The sequence below is a fragment of the Astatotilapia calliptera genome, chromosome 1 (genome assembly GCF_964374335.1).
Source record: "Astatotilapia calliptera chromosome 1, fAstCal68.1, whole genome shotgun sequence".
Lineage (NCBI taxonomy): Eukaryota > Metazoa > Chordata > Actinopteri > Cichliformes > Cichlidae > Astatotilapia > Astatotilapia calliptera.
This window is the reverse complement of record NC_137422.1, coordinates 17,739,694-17,753,683: the sequence shown is the minus strand read 5'-3', so window position 1 is coordinate 17,753,683 and position 13,990 is coordinate 17,739,694. Positions and strand designations below refer to the sequence as shown.

Genomic DNA, 13,990 nt, shown 5'->3' with positions numbered 1-13,990 from the left:
TGTTAACATTAACATTGTTAACATTTTACATAAATAGTTTCCCACCATCAAGTCAATGATTTACAATGGCATGTTAAACGTTTAAATAGAAGGGATAAGGATTTAGCTTTTACAGTGATAATAGTAAATCATGTCATTATACTGGTACCATCTCTTAAGCTTCTGGTACTATGATTCTTAGAGAAGGAAACAAGACTTCTGTAGCTCATCTTGGTTCTGTTTTTAGGATTTAACGAGTCTGACCAATCACATGTATTTTCAGAGAGGAAGAAATTCAGTTGGCTGTTGAAAAAATTAAAAAGGGCAACAACTGCCTAACAAAGCAAAACAACCAAAAACAGAAATTGAGACTTACCCGATCCCAAAAAAAAGAAAGAGAGAGAGTCCTAAATACAGTCTGACATTAAAAGCAATTAAATATGTTGATATGAAAACTGACTTTGAGAAATGGAGTGAAGTTGGTGACTGTCTCAAATTAGATTCTTCTTCTCCTGGTCATGTAAGCTGATGACTACATTTGAAGGTAACATTTAGCTACCTAATAGCCACAAACACAACTTCCTGGGCTAGGTTGCCGGCAGCTACCTCTTTACAGTCTATTATTCAACCATAGTGATAGGTAAGACGTAAGCCTCGGGAGGACTGCTGTATTTTAATTTTTTCCTCCTCATTTTCTAACTTTCTGCCTACTGCTCCCTAAGGTTATATTTTTTTATTGCAGGGCTTATACTCTAAGTATAAGCCCTGCAACAGGGTATTATGTAAACTGAGTCTTATTGCAGTGCAGTGTATGATGTGAGTTCTTCTACCACCACTGTCTAATCCAGATTGTATTCTAGTTCATCTGTTTCAGCTTGAAATTGTTGCAGTGACAGTTCTGTCTCTGTCTTCAGTAGCTGCTGCGTCTTTGAGCCTCTGGTGTTGTTTTCTATCCCCCACTGAGCTTTGTGGTTGCACTGACACACCTGTCCCTTCAACTTCAAGACTCTGATGTCTGACAGGAATTTTCACGGCACATACTAGCTGGATTGTGCCATTGCCCTGTCAAGATTTTTAACGATCTTTACTGTCCTCACTTGGGAGTCAGACTGAGAGTCTCTTGTTATTTAACTGGTTCATTTATGCAGCTCTGTTTCTAGTCTTCAGCCAGTAGGTGTGGATTGTTTCAGCACCCAGCTGCTGCTATAATGGTGATGGATTCCTGACCGCAAAGTTAAAGAGGGCCTGTTTGTGTTCATTAGCATCTACGTTATTAGGATCACTTATTAGGATACCAAAACATTCAAATTTAGGTTTACAGGTCAAGTCCAAAAGTTAAACCTTGTCATGTTACAGCTCCTCAATATTAATCACATTCAACACAATCTGAACTAAAAACTACAGGAGTATAAACCAAGGACACTGTGAATTTGAGTCCATCTACGTAAAATATACAAGTGATGTCGAATAATGACTTGATTGTTAAAAATTCATTAAATTTTAGAAGATAAACAGATAAATGTAACAGCAGAGACTAGTTCAGTAGGTCAATTTAATTGAGTGATGATGAGGCAACCCAGGAGTCCGCGCGGTGAAGAGCACTGGTCAACAGCTTATGAGAAACACTTGTGCAAATGATTCTGATCCCATTATATTCAGCTCAGAGGAGGCAGCAGGTTACCTAATTTGATCTCATACTGTAATGAGGATAAACATCTTTATAATAGGTGCAGCCAAGTACTGCTGGACCTGGTAGGAAACTCCAAAGGGCTCACTGTGATCGCCCTATTACCGTATACTGTATGTCCGACAAAATGGCCTTGATGTAATTCTCTATCTCTCAGATCCCTCATTTAAGAGCTGGAACATATACAAGACTGTAAAGCATGATGGAAAATTGCTTTTACTAAATGTGTGCTCATCCCCTGTTGACTGCTGTTATGGCCATTATCGCTTAACATTAGATAGTGGAGGAGTTCTAGATACAACAGCTAGTGTAATTCCCAGTCATTTAACACAGGCCTGAGTGGTATGAGCTCAGATAACGCTGAACGTTATCCTGCTGAGACACTACTGGTTAATAAGAGTCACGCTAAAGGAGCCGCTTCCCTTCCTCTCGTTGTGCTTATTTGCTAGAAATCGATTTGTGTCTCTCCTGCTGCCAATGCGTCTGACAGTTGTCTTTTTGCATTCACGCTGCAAGCAATCACACTGACTCGTCTGACTGAACTAACTGCTAAGCTATTCCAGGCCAGATAGGAGGTCTCTTATTGAGTATTGGCATAGGAGCACAAAAACGCTCACAGATGTTCTCCGCTGCAGGTATTGTTTAAAGGTCATCCGATTCTAAGATTAGTTTTGAATCCCAGGAAGTCGACGAGCCCCTTGTTGCTGCTTTGCCTAGAATGGATCTGTTGTAATCAGCTAAAAGCAGCAGATAAGTTTGCAAGAAATACCTTGTTAGCTGTCCAAAGCTACAGGGGTTACATGTCAGTCTGTAGGACGCAAACTTCAGTTTAAAAGAATTTTTCTTCTAGCAACAGGGTTCAGGGTTTTCCATTATGCTGTGAAATATCCAAGCATGCCCTGCAGGGCTCTCTGTAAAAACAGCATGTATTGAAGCATGCAATACAAGGAACAATCAGTACATAGCAAAGTGATATTAGCACCAAGCTAGCATAGCTTGCAAGTCATCCCATCGCCTACAGTGTTAGCAGAAAATAGCCAGGCATACAAGATTGTAATGTCACATTTTCAGCAAAAATTAGTTTAGTTTTGTTGTAAAAGTTTCAGTTTGTGGTTCAATTCATATGTCAACATGTGCAAATTCCAGTATTCATTCGAACTACATCAATTCTTCATACAACTTTCCTGAGGGTAGCAGCATGTGAACGCAAAAGCCGAAGTAGATAAAAGCATTGCTAAAACGTTCTATCGGCAAGATCTATCCAGCAAACCAAGACTCAGAGGGAAGCAGCTTTTAGGGGGTACACATTTAGACACAAGAAGCCCTTTCCACAGATGGTGAAGGGAGAAATAACACTCATGTCTGAAACATTACTCACAGTTGTTAAAGGTAAACACTGTTGGTAAGTGTTAGGTTGGCTTATAGCTGAAATATATGTGCTTTTTGCACCAAAAGAAGAGCATTATTTACCAGTCATCACCAGTTTTCTGTGTTGCTGCTTTTGTGTTTTTATTAAACTGCCCCTTCTGTAGATGGCATTGAGTGGGACATGACCAGGTGCAAACAGTTTTCACCGTGATGAGTCAGGAGCTGCCCACCTAGCGGCTACTTTAACCGTTCAGTGTCAGTCCTGTGGAGATGGAGATTATGATAAAATTATACTTTACAATGCAGCCGCACAGAGGCAGGAGCATGACTGTAACATTGCTTGTTCTTTTGCAGTGTGTGATGAATAATAACTAAATGACTACATTTGCAAAACTGTATTTATTATATCCAAATCCAAGCTAGGCAAAAGTTCTTATGTGAGTAACCGAGGTGTATAATGATCTCATCGTGTTCATAAAGAAAGGCTGCAGGAGGTGCCCGTTAGAGTCTCCGACTTCACCTCATTTGGAGACATTAAGGTCTGGATATCAAAGCTGGAATCAGTCTTCCTGCTGTTTTTTTGGGGAACGTAAAGGGGTTCAATTATTCTGAGATCTGAATTCGTGCAATAAAAACATAAAAAGAGTTTTACCTCGTGTCTGTGGAGCCGCATCGGTTCAGGCTGTGGCTGTGCGTGCTTTGTGCGAGTGTAAAGTACAGCTTTTTTTTAAATGAGTATTCCAATTATCAATATTATAATTGGTAGTTATGATGCTTGACATGCTCTGCAATCAGCTGCAATACACAACAATTTGATCTTACAATGGTTTTTAAATTGAGGTACTCACTAGCATCAAATGTTAATTTAATTTAATTAAGGACTAAAAGTCAGATGTGTGTGTGCATGTGTGTTTAAAACGAGCAGGTGTGAACCAACTGTAAAAGCAGGACTCGATGTGGGGAACAAAACATGAAGCACTGTGAATACATGTTCTATGTATTCAGAGTCGGTGTTAACCAATGAGCTGTGAGAAGTCGATGCACCTCCATGTTGAACAGGGTGAAGTGAATCAATCATCTCTTTCAGCGTGTGCTTTACATAATACACCAAGATCCAGACACAGCTAACTGCTCTTTCCAAAATGGAAACCTGGAACATAATGCTTCACTTAAATATTCAAAAATCCTTCAGATTTTCGAACAATGCGCCGCTCCGCTCACACCGTCACCTCTTGTCACATACGTAACATTTTCACAAAGCAGTCATTCTGCATAATGAGGATAATCCCTTAAATCAAGCTCCTATTGTCAGTATTGAGCTGATCCCATTTGATTTCCTTATCACGCTGATCTATCGTCAGCATGTTCTGCTGATAAAAATCAAAGACACAAAGAGGTTGGATTATGAATAATGGCAGAGAAGGAAATCTAATCAAATTATAGATGGTGTTTAAGCTCTGAACTGACGCTCAAGGACTTCAATGTGACAGTTTACTCTGATAGGCTGGCGTACTCGTTATAAAAACATGTGCATTATATGCTGCATCTTTTATGGTTTGTAGAAACAGTGGGCAAAAAAGGTTAGTACACAAACCACAGCATTACACTGCTTAACAAATTTATTAGACCAACCATGGCCCGGTGTAAGGACTATACCACAGTTGCCCTAAATTAACAGTATTGGTGATTAATGTTGTTATCCATTAAATTTCCAATTTACAGTTTTACAAGCAGAACAAGTAGTAAAATACTTTTTTTTTATTAGGATGCTAAATTACTGTTATTTACTTGCATTTATGGGCAGAAAAATTAGTTTGAGAGGTTGAATGTTAGGCTTAATCACCCTCTCAAATCCCAGAGATGTCCAGAGTGCCTCCAATTTGGGTATAAAAACAGGAATTCAGTCATTTTTAGTTTCTTACAAATATTCAGAAATCATTTATTTTTCTGATTGCTTTTTTGGCATCTCACATGCTCGCTGTGAGATTTTAACAATTTCTAAACAAGTTCACATAACTCCAAGTTCTGAGCTCCGTTTGCTGGCGAGATTTTACATGAACATTAGTTTTGATTTCACCTGGGTGCATATTTTTTGGTTGTATTTGTTTCTGATTCTGCAGTTTAATATTGTATTTTCATCTCTGCGGCTTTCTGTTTCTGAACTTTTGCACACGGACTCAAATAAAAACCGACAGCATTCATTAATAGTGTATCTAAACCACTGTGATTTAACCTCGTGGCAGCCAATTTATGAACTCTGTAGCTCCGGCATGATGTAGCAGCTTCGCAGAACTAAAAATTGTATTCCCAGCAGCAAGCAAAGCTAAATGAATTGCTCCACACATTGAGAATACTGTTAACATGCTAGCTTTCCAGCAATTGGAAATAACAACATAGCTCATTCCCATTTGTACTACAAGTTTGTCTGATAACAGTCTGTCTTAGACAAACTTCTGACTGAAGTGAGAGCTGAGCACTGTAGCACATCAGACTCAGGGACCAAAAAAAAAGTGAGAAAAAAATGTGATAATACGAACAGGCGGTCCTTAGCGATGAACCTTCAGAGGATTCTCAGCTGAATCTGCAGCTCTCTGTCTTTGCAGAAATTTGAAGTCAGCCTCTGCTGTTTGACTGCGTCTTCACCAATCTGCTTACATCTGCACTGCACTAAACAGAAGCAGCAGATATTTATACAAAGCCAAAAAGAACTGAACTTTTTTTCTTTTAAACAAGTTAAACTGTACACACATTTATTTCTGGTGTAAAGTTTGACATATTAGCACGGAAGTCTGTGGGGGTTCGGATCGCTCAAGAGGCCAGACGAGGCACGGCGCGCTTTTGGCATTTTCATATTGGTTGCCGTTGGTTACCGCAAAACTATTATAAGCTTGCGACAGCTTTATAAATTCCATCCATCCATCCATTTGCTTCCATGGACAGGTCGCCAGTCTGTCGCAGGGCTTGAAGGACGCCGAGTTCACCAAACTGCAGTCGGAGAACCGCAGACTCAACGGCGACCTCGCCGACCTGCAGAGCCAGCTCGAACAACTGGAGGCTCTACTGGCAGAAACCAAGAACCATCAAAAAATTATGAGAGACAAATCCTTTTCTCTAATCAACAGGTTCAGACCGTTTGCAGCAACATGACAGTCGTGTGTGCTGAGGGAGGAAAACTCTTTCTGCTCACTGCATTAGCAGCCCAGCTCGTCTGTAACGTGCTCATTCATGACTAATACTCTCATATCACTGGTCAAATGAGGACTTAACACATATCCATTAACCTGTGTCTCCAGTTATGTTTTATTTGTTGTCTCGATTTTAGCGGCAAACAATGGAGAATGATTCAGTGAATAGTGGGCTGCCTATTTACCAGTGACCTTTTTTCACTCCTACAAGCTGAAGAGGTGTTTTGGATTCAACCCCATGTGTTACACTTTTTTTTTCTCTTTTTTTTGTGCTTGAGATGAATCAGCATTTGGATCATTTTATAGCCTCAAAAGCTTTGGACTGGCTGTTTTTGTTGTTGATGTTGTTTTAGGAAAATTCTTGTTTTTAGCTGCTTTATCTTTGGCTTGTAATTTGTAATAACTCTAAATTTTACACAACAATAGAACCTAAAAATAAGAAAAATAAACCCCAGATCATTAAGGGGGAAAAAGAGAAGAACTAAAAACTTGAAGTCATAACTGACTGACCAGAGGTGGTGCGGTTCAGGAGGGGGAATCCACAGTGTTTGTGTTAGGGTCAGGTGGCAGGGGACAGATGCTTGACAGAGGTCAGACAGACAGGTCATAAATATGGTGGACAGGCTAATCTGGCCTATGACAAGTAAAGGGCGGATCTGCTGTAATGGGTGATAAATGTCAGAGCCTCCCTGCAGCCTCAGATGAGTGATTGTTAAGCAGCTTCTCTCAGCCCAGAGCTTCCAGCCAGACTGACAAGCAGTAGAGGAAACATTTACACGGACAGAATGGCTTGTTTGGACAACCCCCCACCCCTCCTGCTCCCTTTTCCTTATTGTCGCCATAGGCAAAACGAGAGAGGGGAGATTAATCAGGCTGTTAGCATGTTTGATGGAGAGGAGAGGAGGAATCTGTGTGCAGAGGAGAGTGTAAAAGGTTAAAAAAAAAAGAAAAAAAGAAGAAGAAGAGGAGAGTTGTGATTCATCAGGGGTTAGTGATCCACTGAGGAGCAATCATTTTTAAAGTAACAGGCCTTGATTACAATAATGTCCCCATAGCAACTATTATCTTTAATGACTATTATTATTACTGTCATAAAGTGGAGAGTGGAGCAAGTCTTATTGAAATATGGTGTTATGCAACTGCGCTTTTGAACGGTTTCGCTCATTAAAAAAATAGCTTTCCTGTTAAAATCCTGCAACTTTAAACATGCAGACGGACAAATGGCATAAATGAATGTGTCCTTCATATAAGGTGAAAGGCATATGAAGACATATGTATGACTCCATAAAGGTGCTACATTGCACCCAATTCAGTCTGTTTGTTTTATGAAACCTTTATTAGATTTATTTGTCAGGTTTATGTTGGTGCTCGTGTGATGACGGATGAGTAACAACGTTACAGAGGGGAGCGACTTACATTTGGAGACTCTGGAGACTTTCCTCTTGACCTCACCAGCACCTGAACCGGCACAACCATCCTCATCGTCACAGTCCCCGCTGTACCGCCCCTCTGCATCGCCGCTTCCTGTTTCAATCTGATCCAGTGAGCCCAGTTTAGGGATCGACTTTCCCTGCAGCAGCTTTTTGAAAAAGAGAGAGACAAAATTAGACGTTTTTAGTAGAAAAAATATATAGAAATGAACTGGAATGCTTTCACTTTGAGCTCTAGGTATCTATGAGTATGTATTATTATGACAGTATAGACAACAGGAATGCGAAAAAATCTTGAGCTACCTTTTATTTTTTTACATATTTCTTCAAAAGAGCCAGACTCTCTCGATTTCTTTCTTTTAAAGTTTGTCTTTAAAAATTGGCAATTCTCAGAGGAATGTTTTTTTTATTGAGCCACTTAACTGACTTATGAATCATTCACCTAACTCAAAAGATGAAGCCGGTACAATTCTAAGTTGTATCTTTAGACAAAAAGACATTTCTTCCCGTTTTTTTAGCCGAACCTACAACAAATGCCAAAGAATCATTTCCAATGTGATTCTCAGAGAGCTGTCAGCTGAAAACTTTGTAGTCTCTCCAGCATGTCCTTAAAAAACGAGAAAAAACTGGACAAGTGGAGGACGAAAGAAGAAGTGGTAAACTAAAACTAGACTAAAAACTAGATGAGTTACCTAGAACAAAGATATTAGCTAGAACTTTTAAAAAAAAAAGGATTTGATGAACTCAGAAAACTAAAATCAAAAATACAGAGAGGAAATAGTTTCAGCTTTTGTTATTTTGGTAAAATCTATTATCACAGAGGCTTGGATGCAAATGTTTGTGAGTTAACGGCCGTGTTTTTATTGTAATACCTGCACTGATTTTCTTAAATCTTGCAACTGGCATATGCCCCTAATACAAAAATAATTAAAAGCACTAAAAACTAACTCTGTAACTCACAAAAACCAAAACAAATCTTAACACAAATAATAATACCAAACTGAAATAAAATAACAGCTGATTAGAAAACACAACACTATAATAACTTTGGTGTCTGTCGCTGTGTTTAAAGTGCGGTGGAGGCAGTGTCATGGTTTTGGGCTGCACTTCAGACACACAAAATCTATATCTGACAGAAATCCACTGTGAGATATAGACCCAGCATACCAATTTGACTGGGAATGGCTTCATTTTTAGTGATTCAGGACACACTGCAAGTGCTGTTATCTTAGCAAAATATGAAGAAATGAAAGTCAGTTAAGACTTTTGCACGGTAATGTAGGTTGTTGTGAAGTAAAGAAAAGTGTCAGGGTCCTGGGACTGGGCGACCTAGGACTCCTGGGCAGTCATGGACCTGTATTATTATTATGTATTTTTGGTGTCGTTTCCCCTTCTCTGTGCGTGTACATATGTGTGTGTTTTTCTGTGCTGTGCTAGTCTGTGTCCCACTCATATGTTTAGGCGAGGTATGGGTGTGTATGTCTGCGGGTGTGCCTGGAGGATGGAGCTCGGCCACCTGCAGGCCTGAGGGGTGTGGCCCTGCGGAGGGACTGGCCACACCCGAAGTCACACACCTGCTGCTGATCAGGCCTCGTCGGGGGAGCTACTTAGGAGAGAGTTGGAGCTCCCACCGACGCGGGATCATTTCCTTGAGGCTCCACGTTAGTCGTCCTGTTGATTGAGTTAGTGTGTGTGTATGCCCGCAGTTGTATGTGTCCTGACGGCTGCGTCTATTGTTTCCCGCAGGAGGAGCGTGGAAGACACGAGAGCAGCGAGCACCGGGGGGTGCTGACACGGGAGCGGAGAGCACAGAGACACGGACTATTCACGGAGAGACACGACACGGGAGTCTGGGAAAACACGGGGATTTATTGTTACTTTGTTGCACACTGTAAATAAACGCACTGTTTATACATAGAGCACCACGCCTGGGTCCTCCTTCCCCACTCCTTCCACGGTTTGCCATGCCATACCGTGACAAAAAGATGGGAAAAAATGTGAGAAGTTGCTCATTATGTTGCCAATCAGCCTGAATCCTCCAGTTTAAAAAAAAGAAATGCATAAAGAAACAATGAATCCCCACAGCGACTGCACTGCAGCTGACTTTTGTTTGTAAATAAACACTTCTGCCCTGAATTTTTCAGCGTCCTGATTTTGAATAAGATCTCTTAAAAAGAAATACTTTTAATAATGAATAAATACATAGTAAAATGTCCTTATTTGTTTACTCAGGGATTATCACCATCAGCTATGATGTACACTTCACAGAATCCATATATGAGGTGTATGACAGTCGTCCTCCTTGGCCGCAGTGGTCTGCAGGCTAACCTTTCTGATGCATTGCTGTGCAGCAGAAACCCAACGCCAGGGGAAATGCATTCGCTAATTGGTTCATTTAAATTCATGGTGCGTCACTGGAAACAAGAACGATTTTTGTGTGTGTGTGTGTGTGTGTGTGTGTGTGTGTGTGTGTGTGTGTGTGTGTGTGTGTGTGTGTGTGTGTGTGTGTGTGTATGTGTGCCTGAGTCCGTGTGTGCACTGATCAAAAAGGTAGTGTCTATGCTAATTAGTTAGTGCTGTGGTTCAGGGCTGAAGAGGGAAGGAGTCAGAGTTGCTGGGAAGGCTGAGCCAGGACATGCGTGTGCTGGTCTGAAGTCTCATCTGCTGACTGGTGACAGGTTAGATTGGAAAATCTAAGCTTTCCCTCCATGTGTGTAATTAGCATGATTTTCTCTCTAATTATGTCAGAAATATGGCCAAATGTTTAATAGATTATGAAGAATAATGGGTTTCTGTGTTGCCTGAAATTAGCCTGGTCTGGAGGTTTGAATCTGAAGGAGGCAGAGCACTGCTTGAGGGCTCATTATGTGGAGTTCAAAGGCTGTCAACTCGGAGCCCATTTTTAAAGGAAACAGCATCCAGCAGTAATTAGTCTGCACATGGGAAACAATACACGACTCAAGATTTAAGATTCTATTCATCATCTGCATGGAGTTGAAAGGTTAATGTCTATATATACATAAACATGTGTGCATGTGTGTGGCTGAGAGGGAAAAGAACTGCTTTCTTACACATAATCGGAAGAATTCAAACACATGACCTTCAGTCGTCTCAGGTCACTTCTGTATTCTGCAGAAACTTTTCTGTTCACAGTTTACTCTAATTGATCGGTTTGTCAAAAACTGCAGAGGGCCTGAAACTAAAAATAAAGGCAATAAGCAACACATTTTCTGTACTGTTAGCCAAAGATAAAAACCTGTTACAAAATATACTGATCTTCCTCATGAAGTGCAAAGCTAGTGTCTGATATCTTATTTCTGTTGTTGATTAGAACACACTAGCTGGTGCACACTTCCTAATTTTATATGTACAGTGCAATTCTTAAGCCAGACCTGGTTTCTTTACATTTTACTAAGGAAATGGGAAACAGGTGCAGTGAAACATGTGGAAACTTGTATGCAAATACAGTATTTAAGACAAAAACAGTGTTTCGACAATTCTGTAGAATGCTTATCTTCAGGCATCTCGATGCCTTTCGTTCTGTTTTTTCCCCAGTTTTTACACACAGTCCCAACATGTGTCCAGTTTTTGGAAAAAGCTCACCTTGCTGGTCCATATATAACATTTTATTTTTGTCAAATTGTGTTATCATCTATGTTTTGATTGAAAAAAAAATGATGCATGACAGATCTTGGCTGTACACACTCGCTGTATGAGACATGTGGCCACTATTATCAGTCTAGTTCGGGTGTAATTTGGCGTACTTCAGCCTTTTCTCTGTGTTTTCGGTCCTTTAGAAAGCCTCCCTTTCACTGAGACCATTTCTGATAAAGTTTTGATGACCAGTAGATGGATCAGCTTCAGGGCCTGCATCAGGTTTTTGCTTTATTTATTACTATTTCTTGAAGTTTTCTTTCTTTTTTAGGCCTGCTACTTATTCTTTTGTCTCCCACTTGTCCCATTTCCTGTAATTTTTCAAGGACACGCAGCACACCATGCTGAGATATGCCAAGTGTTCAGCTAATAGTTCTTTGGGAATCACCATGTTGTTACAAAACTCTTTGGGATCTTTCAAAGGTTCAACTAAAGAAACAATATCTGTATTTTTGTGAAAGAAAATGGTTTACTTTAATCGTTTCTTTGCTAAAGACACAACACTGGATCGTCCTTTGAGTCAGGTGTCTTTTGATGCTTGATTGATTCACAAGTTAGTGTTAAGAAGTGGTTTATCAAACAATAAAATTATTCTACAATATAAGGACAGCACTGGCTGCTTTTTCACTCTTTTCAATGTCCAGAGAAACCAGTCTGGCTCCTTGGGAGCAGCATATAAAGAAATGGACGGTGGCTCAAGACTTTTGCACAGCTAACACAGATAACCACAGTATTGATTTTAAGTTGATCCCATATATGCATCATCCTGGTTCTGCAAACATACATTATATCCACTAATAAAAAGAAAAGGCCCAAAAATCTCCACTCCCTGTAAGTTCTGTTTTTCAGGAAACTCACTTTTTTTGTAATGAGAGTTTATATTCATGAGCTGTGCTTTCAAGACATCAATACACTTCAAAAAGACCCAATGGTGGTATGAGCTGAGAGCCACAGCAGGATAGGAAAGTCAGAAAGTGCTGAGAGACTGACTGACCCTAAATAAACATACACTAGCCTGCAGCTATAAGCTGGTTTTGGTCTTTTCATGGGATTTGCTGCCACAATGACTGTATATTGCCAGCTATAGCCTGCTGTAAGACAATGATAGGAAAATAATAAGACTCAGATGAAAGCTAAATATAAAAAGGTTAAGGTCAGGCAGTGATAATATGAAAGTAGCTTAATTTGCTTCGTTATTTATAGACATCTTTATTCCTGTACGACAGAGTTTCACTCTCACGTTTTATGTGCTTTTGATGTGCAAAAGCATGTGCATTTGGTTTTTATAAGGTCACTGGCAGGTGACTCGATTCCCCAAACGGCGCTAATCAATGAATCAAGCCTTATAAGCTAATAATATTTCACAGCTAACTCATTTGTTCCTTCAGCTGAGGAAACATTCATCATGCCTGACCAAGAATGTCAATCAGCAGGCTACTTGATTCTTCTGCTTTTCCTGTGCAGGAAAATAGCTGCCCTGCGTTGTTGGATTGTATTGAACAGCGACGCTGTTCTTTCTGAAATACAATGAAGTGAGCCCAAATTGCCTAACAGTGTTATTAGCCTCTCCTCTGTGAATGACATGAGATTTTGTCCAGCACTGGCTGGGAGACAGGTGCTTGGATTCGCTCTAACCCATGGTAGCCCCCCTTGGGCAGGCCTCTGGCTGTTACTGGAGTGTGTAGAGAGTTAGAAATGACCAAATAATATCAAGGACTCTATGCACAAACAAAACTGTCTTTGTGTGAAGCAACTCTGCTACTACACACGTTGTATGATTTTTTTTTCTTTACAAAGGTATCACCAATTCATTGCCTTTTTTCCCCCTTTTCTTTGGAAACTGCACAACTATTTAGAGCCGGTAAAAATGATAAAATTATTTTCTACAAATCCACACACCATTCCACTTTATTAACAAGAAGAAATTAGAAATTAGAAAAAACTATTAAAGTGTGCTACATGGAAACGTTTGGGCTTCCCAGTAGGTCACAGCTTTCACCACGGCTTGCAAACACTTTTTGTAACTAGCTAAATTACAGAATTTTTACCTGCTGCTTCCTGATATGAAATATATCCAAACTTTTGCTTATAACAGCCTGAATCATGAGGAAAACTGGACATTTATTTACATCAGATTTAGCACTGCTTCGTGAATCCATCGCTACTTACTTTAATTAACTAGAGGTGGGCGGATCAATCCGAATATCAATGGTATCGATGCCAACACTAATATCGGTATTAAATCAATACTAGCGCGATAAATCTGTGATTTAGTGATCATCAAAACATGTTCAGAATTAGAAAATTAATGGTGATTCATCTCAAACCATGAAGCACTGGTATTGGTATTGGTACAATAATGGCCCTGTATTTACTTAGTATTGGATCAATACTGAAATCTGCAGTATCTCACAGTCTAATTAACCAGTATAATTAACGACTGTCTTTAAAAATCATGTCCTTCTGAAAGTCTCACGCCTTCATTTGTAAGCCTGCATTTCTTTAAGGTAACTGGCTGATTTGAAAAACAGGTACAATGTTTGGCTTCTGTGCTATGATCCTAAGTTACACTGTACAGTAAAAGGCTATTATTTCAAAGGGAGAGAGCTGTGCCCAGAGTGGCTGCATCGAATAGGATTCTGTCACAGACAGAAGTTCGGCTAGCGATAATTTAACTGCCAAGCAAA

At 39.9% G+C, this 13,990-nt stretch overlaps 1 protein-coding gene and 2 long non-coding RNA genes across 3 annotated transcripts in view; 2 read left to right on the top strand and 1 right to left on the bottom strand.

Annotated features, from left to right (window-relative positions):
* Window positions 1–6,112, top strand: part of LOC145421738 (uncharacterized) — a 39,662-nt gene extending 33,550 nt beyond the window's left edge. The window contains exon 3 of the long non-coding RNA XR_013903114.1: window positions 5,975–6,112. This is a non-coding gene — a long non-coding RNA (uncharacterized LOC145421738). The remainder of the gene's footprint in view (window positions 1–5,974) is intronic.
* The window catches only part of gpc5a (glypican 5a), a 141,904-nt gene that overhangs the window by 42,206 nt on the left and 85,708 nt on the right, over window positions 1–13,990 (bottom strand). Inside the window, exon 8 of the mRNA XM_026165737.2 lies at window positions 7,636–7,798. Coding sequence (XP_026021522.1) covers window positions 7,636–7,798 — 163 coding nt within the window. The remainder of the gene's footprint in view (window positions 1–7,635; window positions 7,799–13,990) is intronic.
* Window positions 9,188–9,785, top strand: LOC145421757 (uncharacterized). Its single transcript, XR_013903131.1, has 2 exons — window positions 9,188–9,310; window positions 9,396–9,785. It is a non-coding gene; the product is annotated as an uncharacterized LOC145421757 (long non-coding RNA).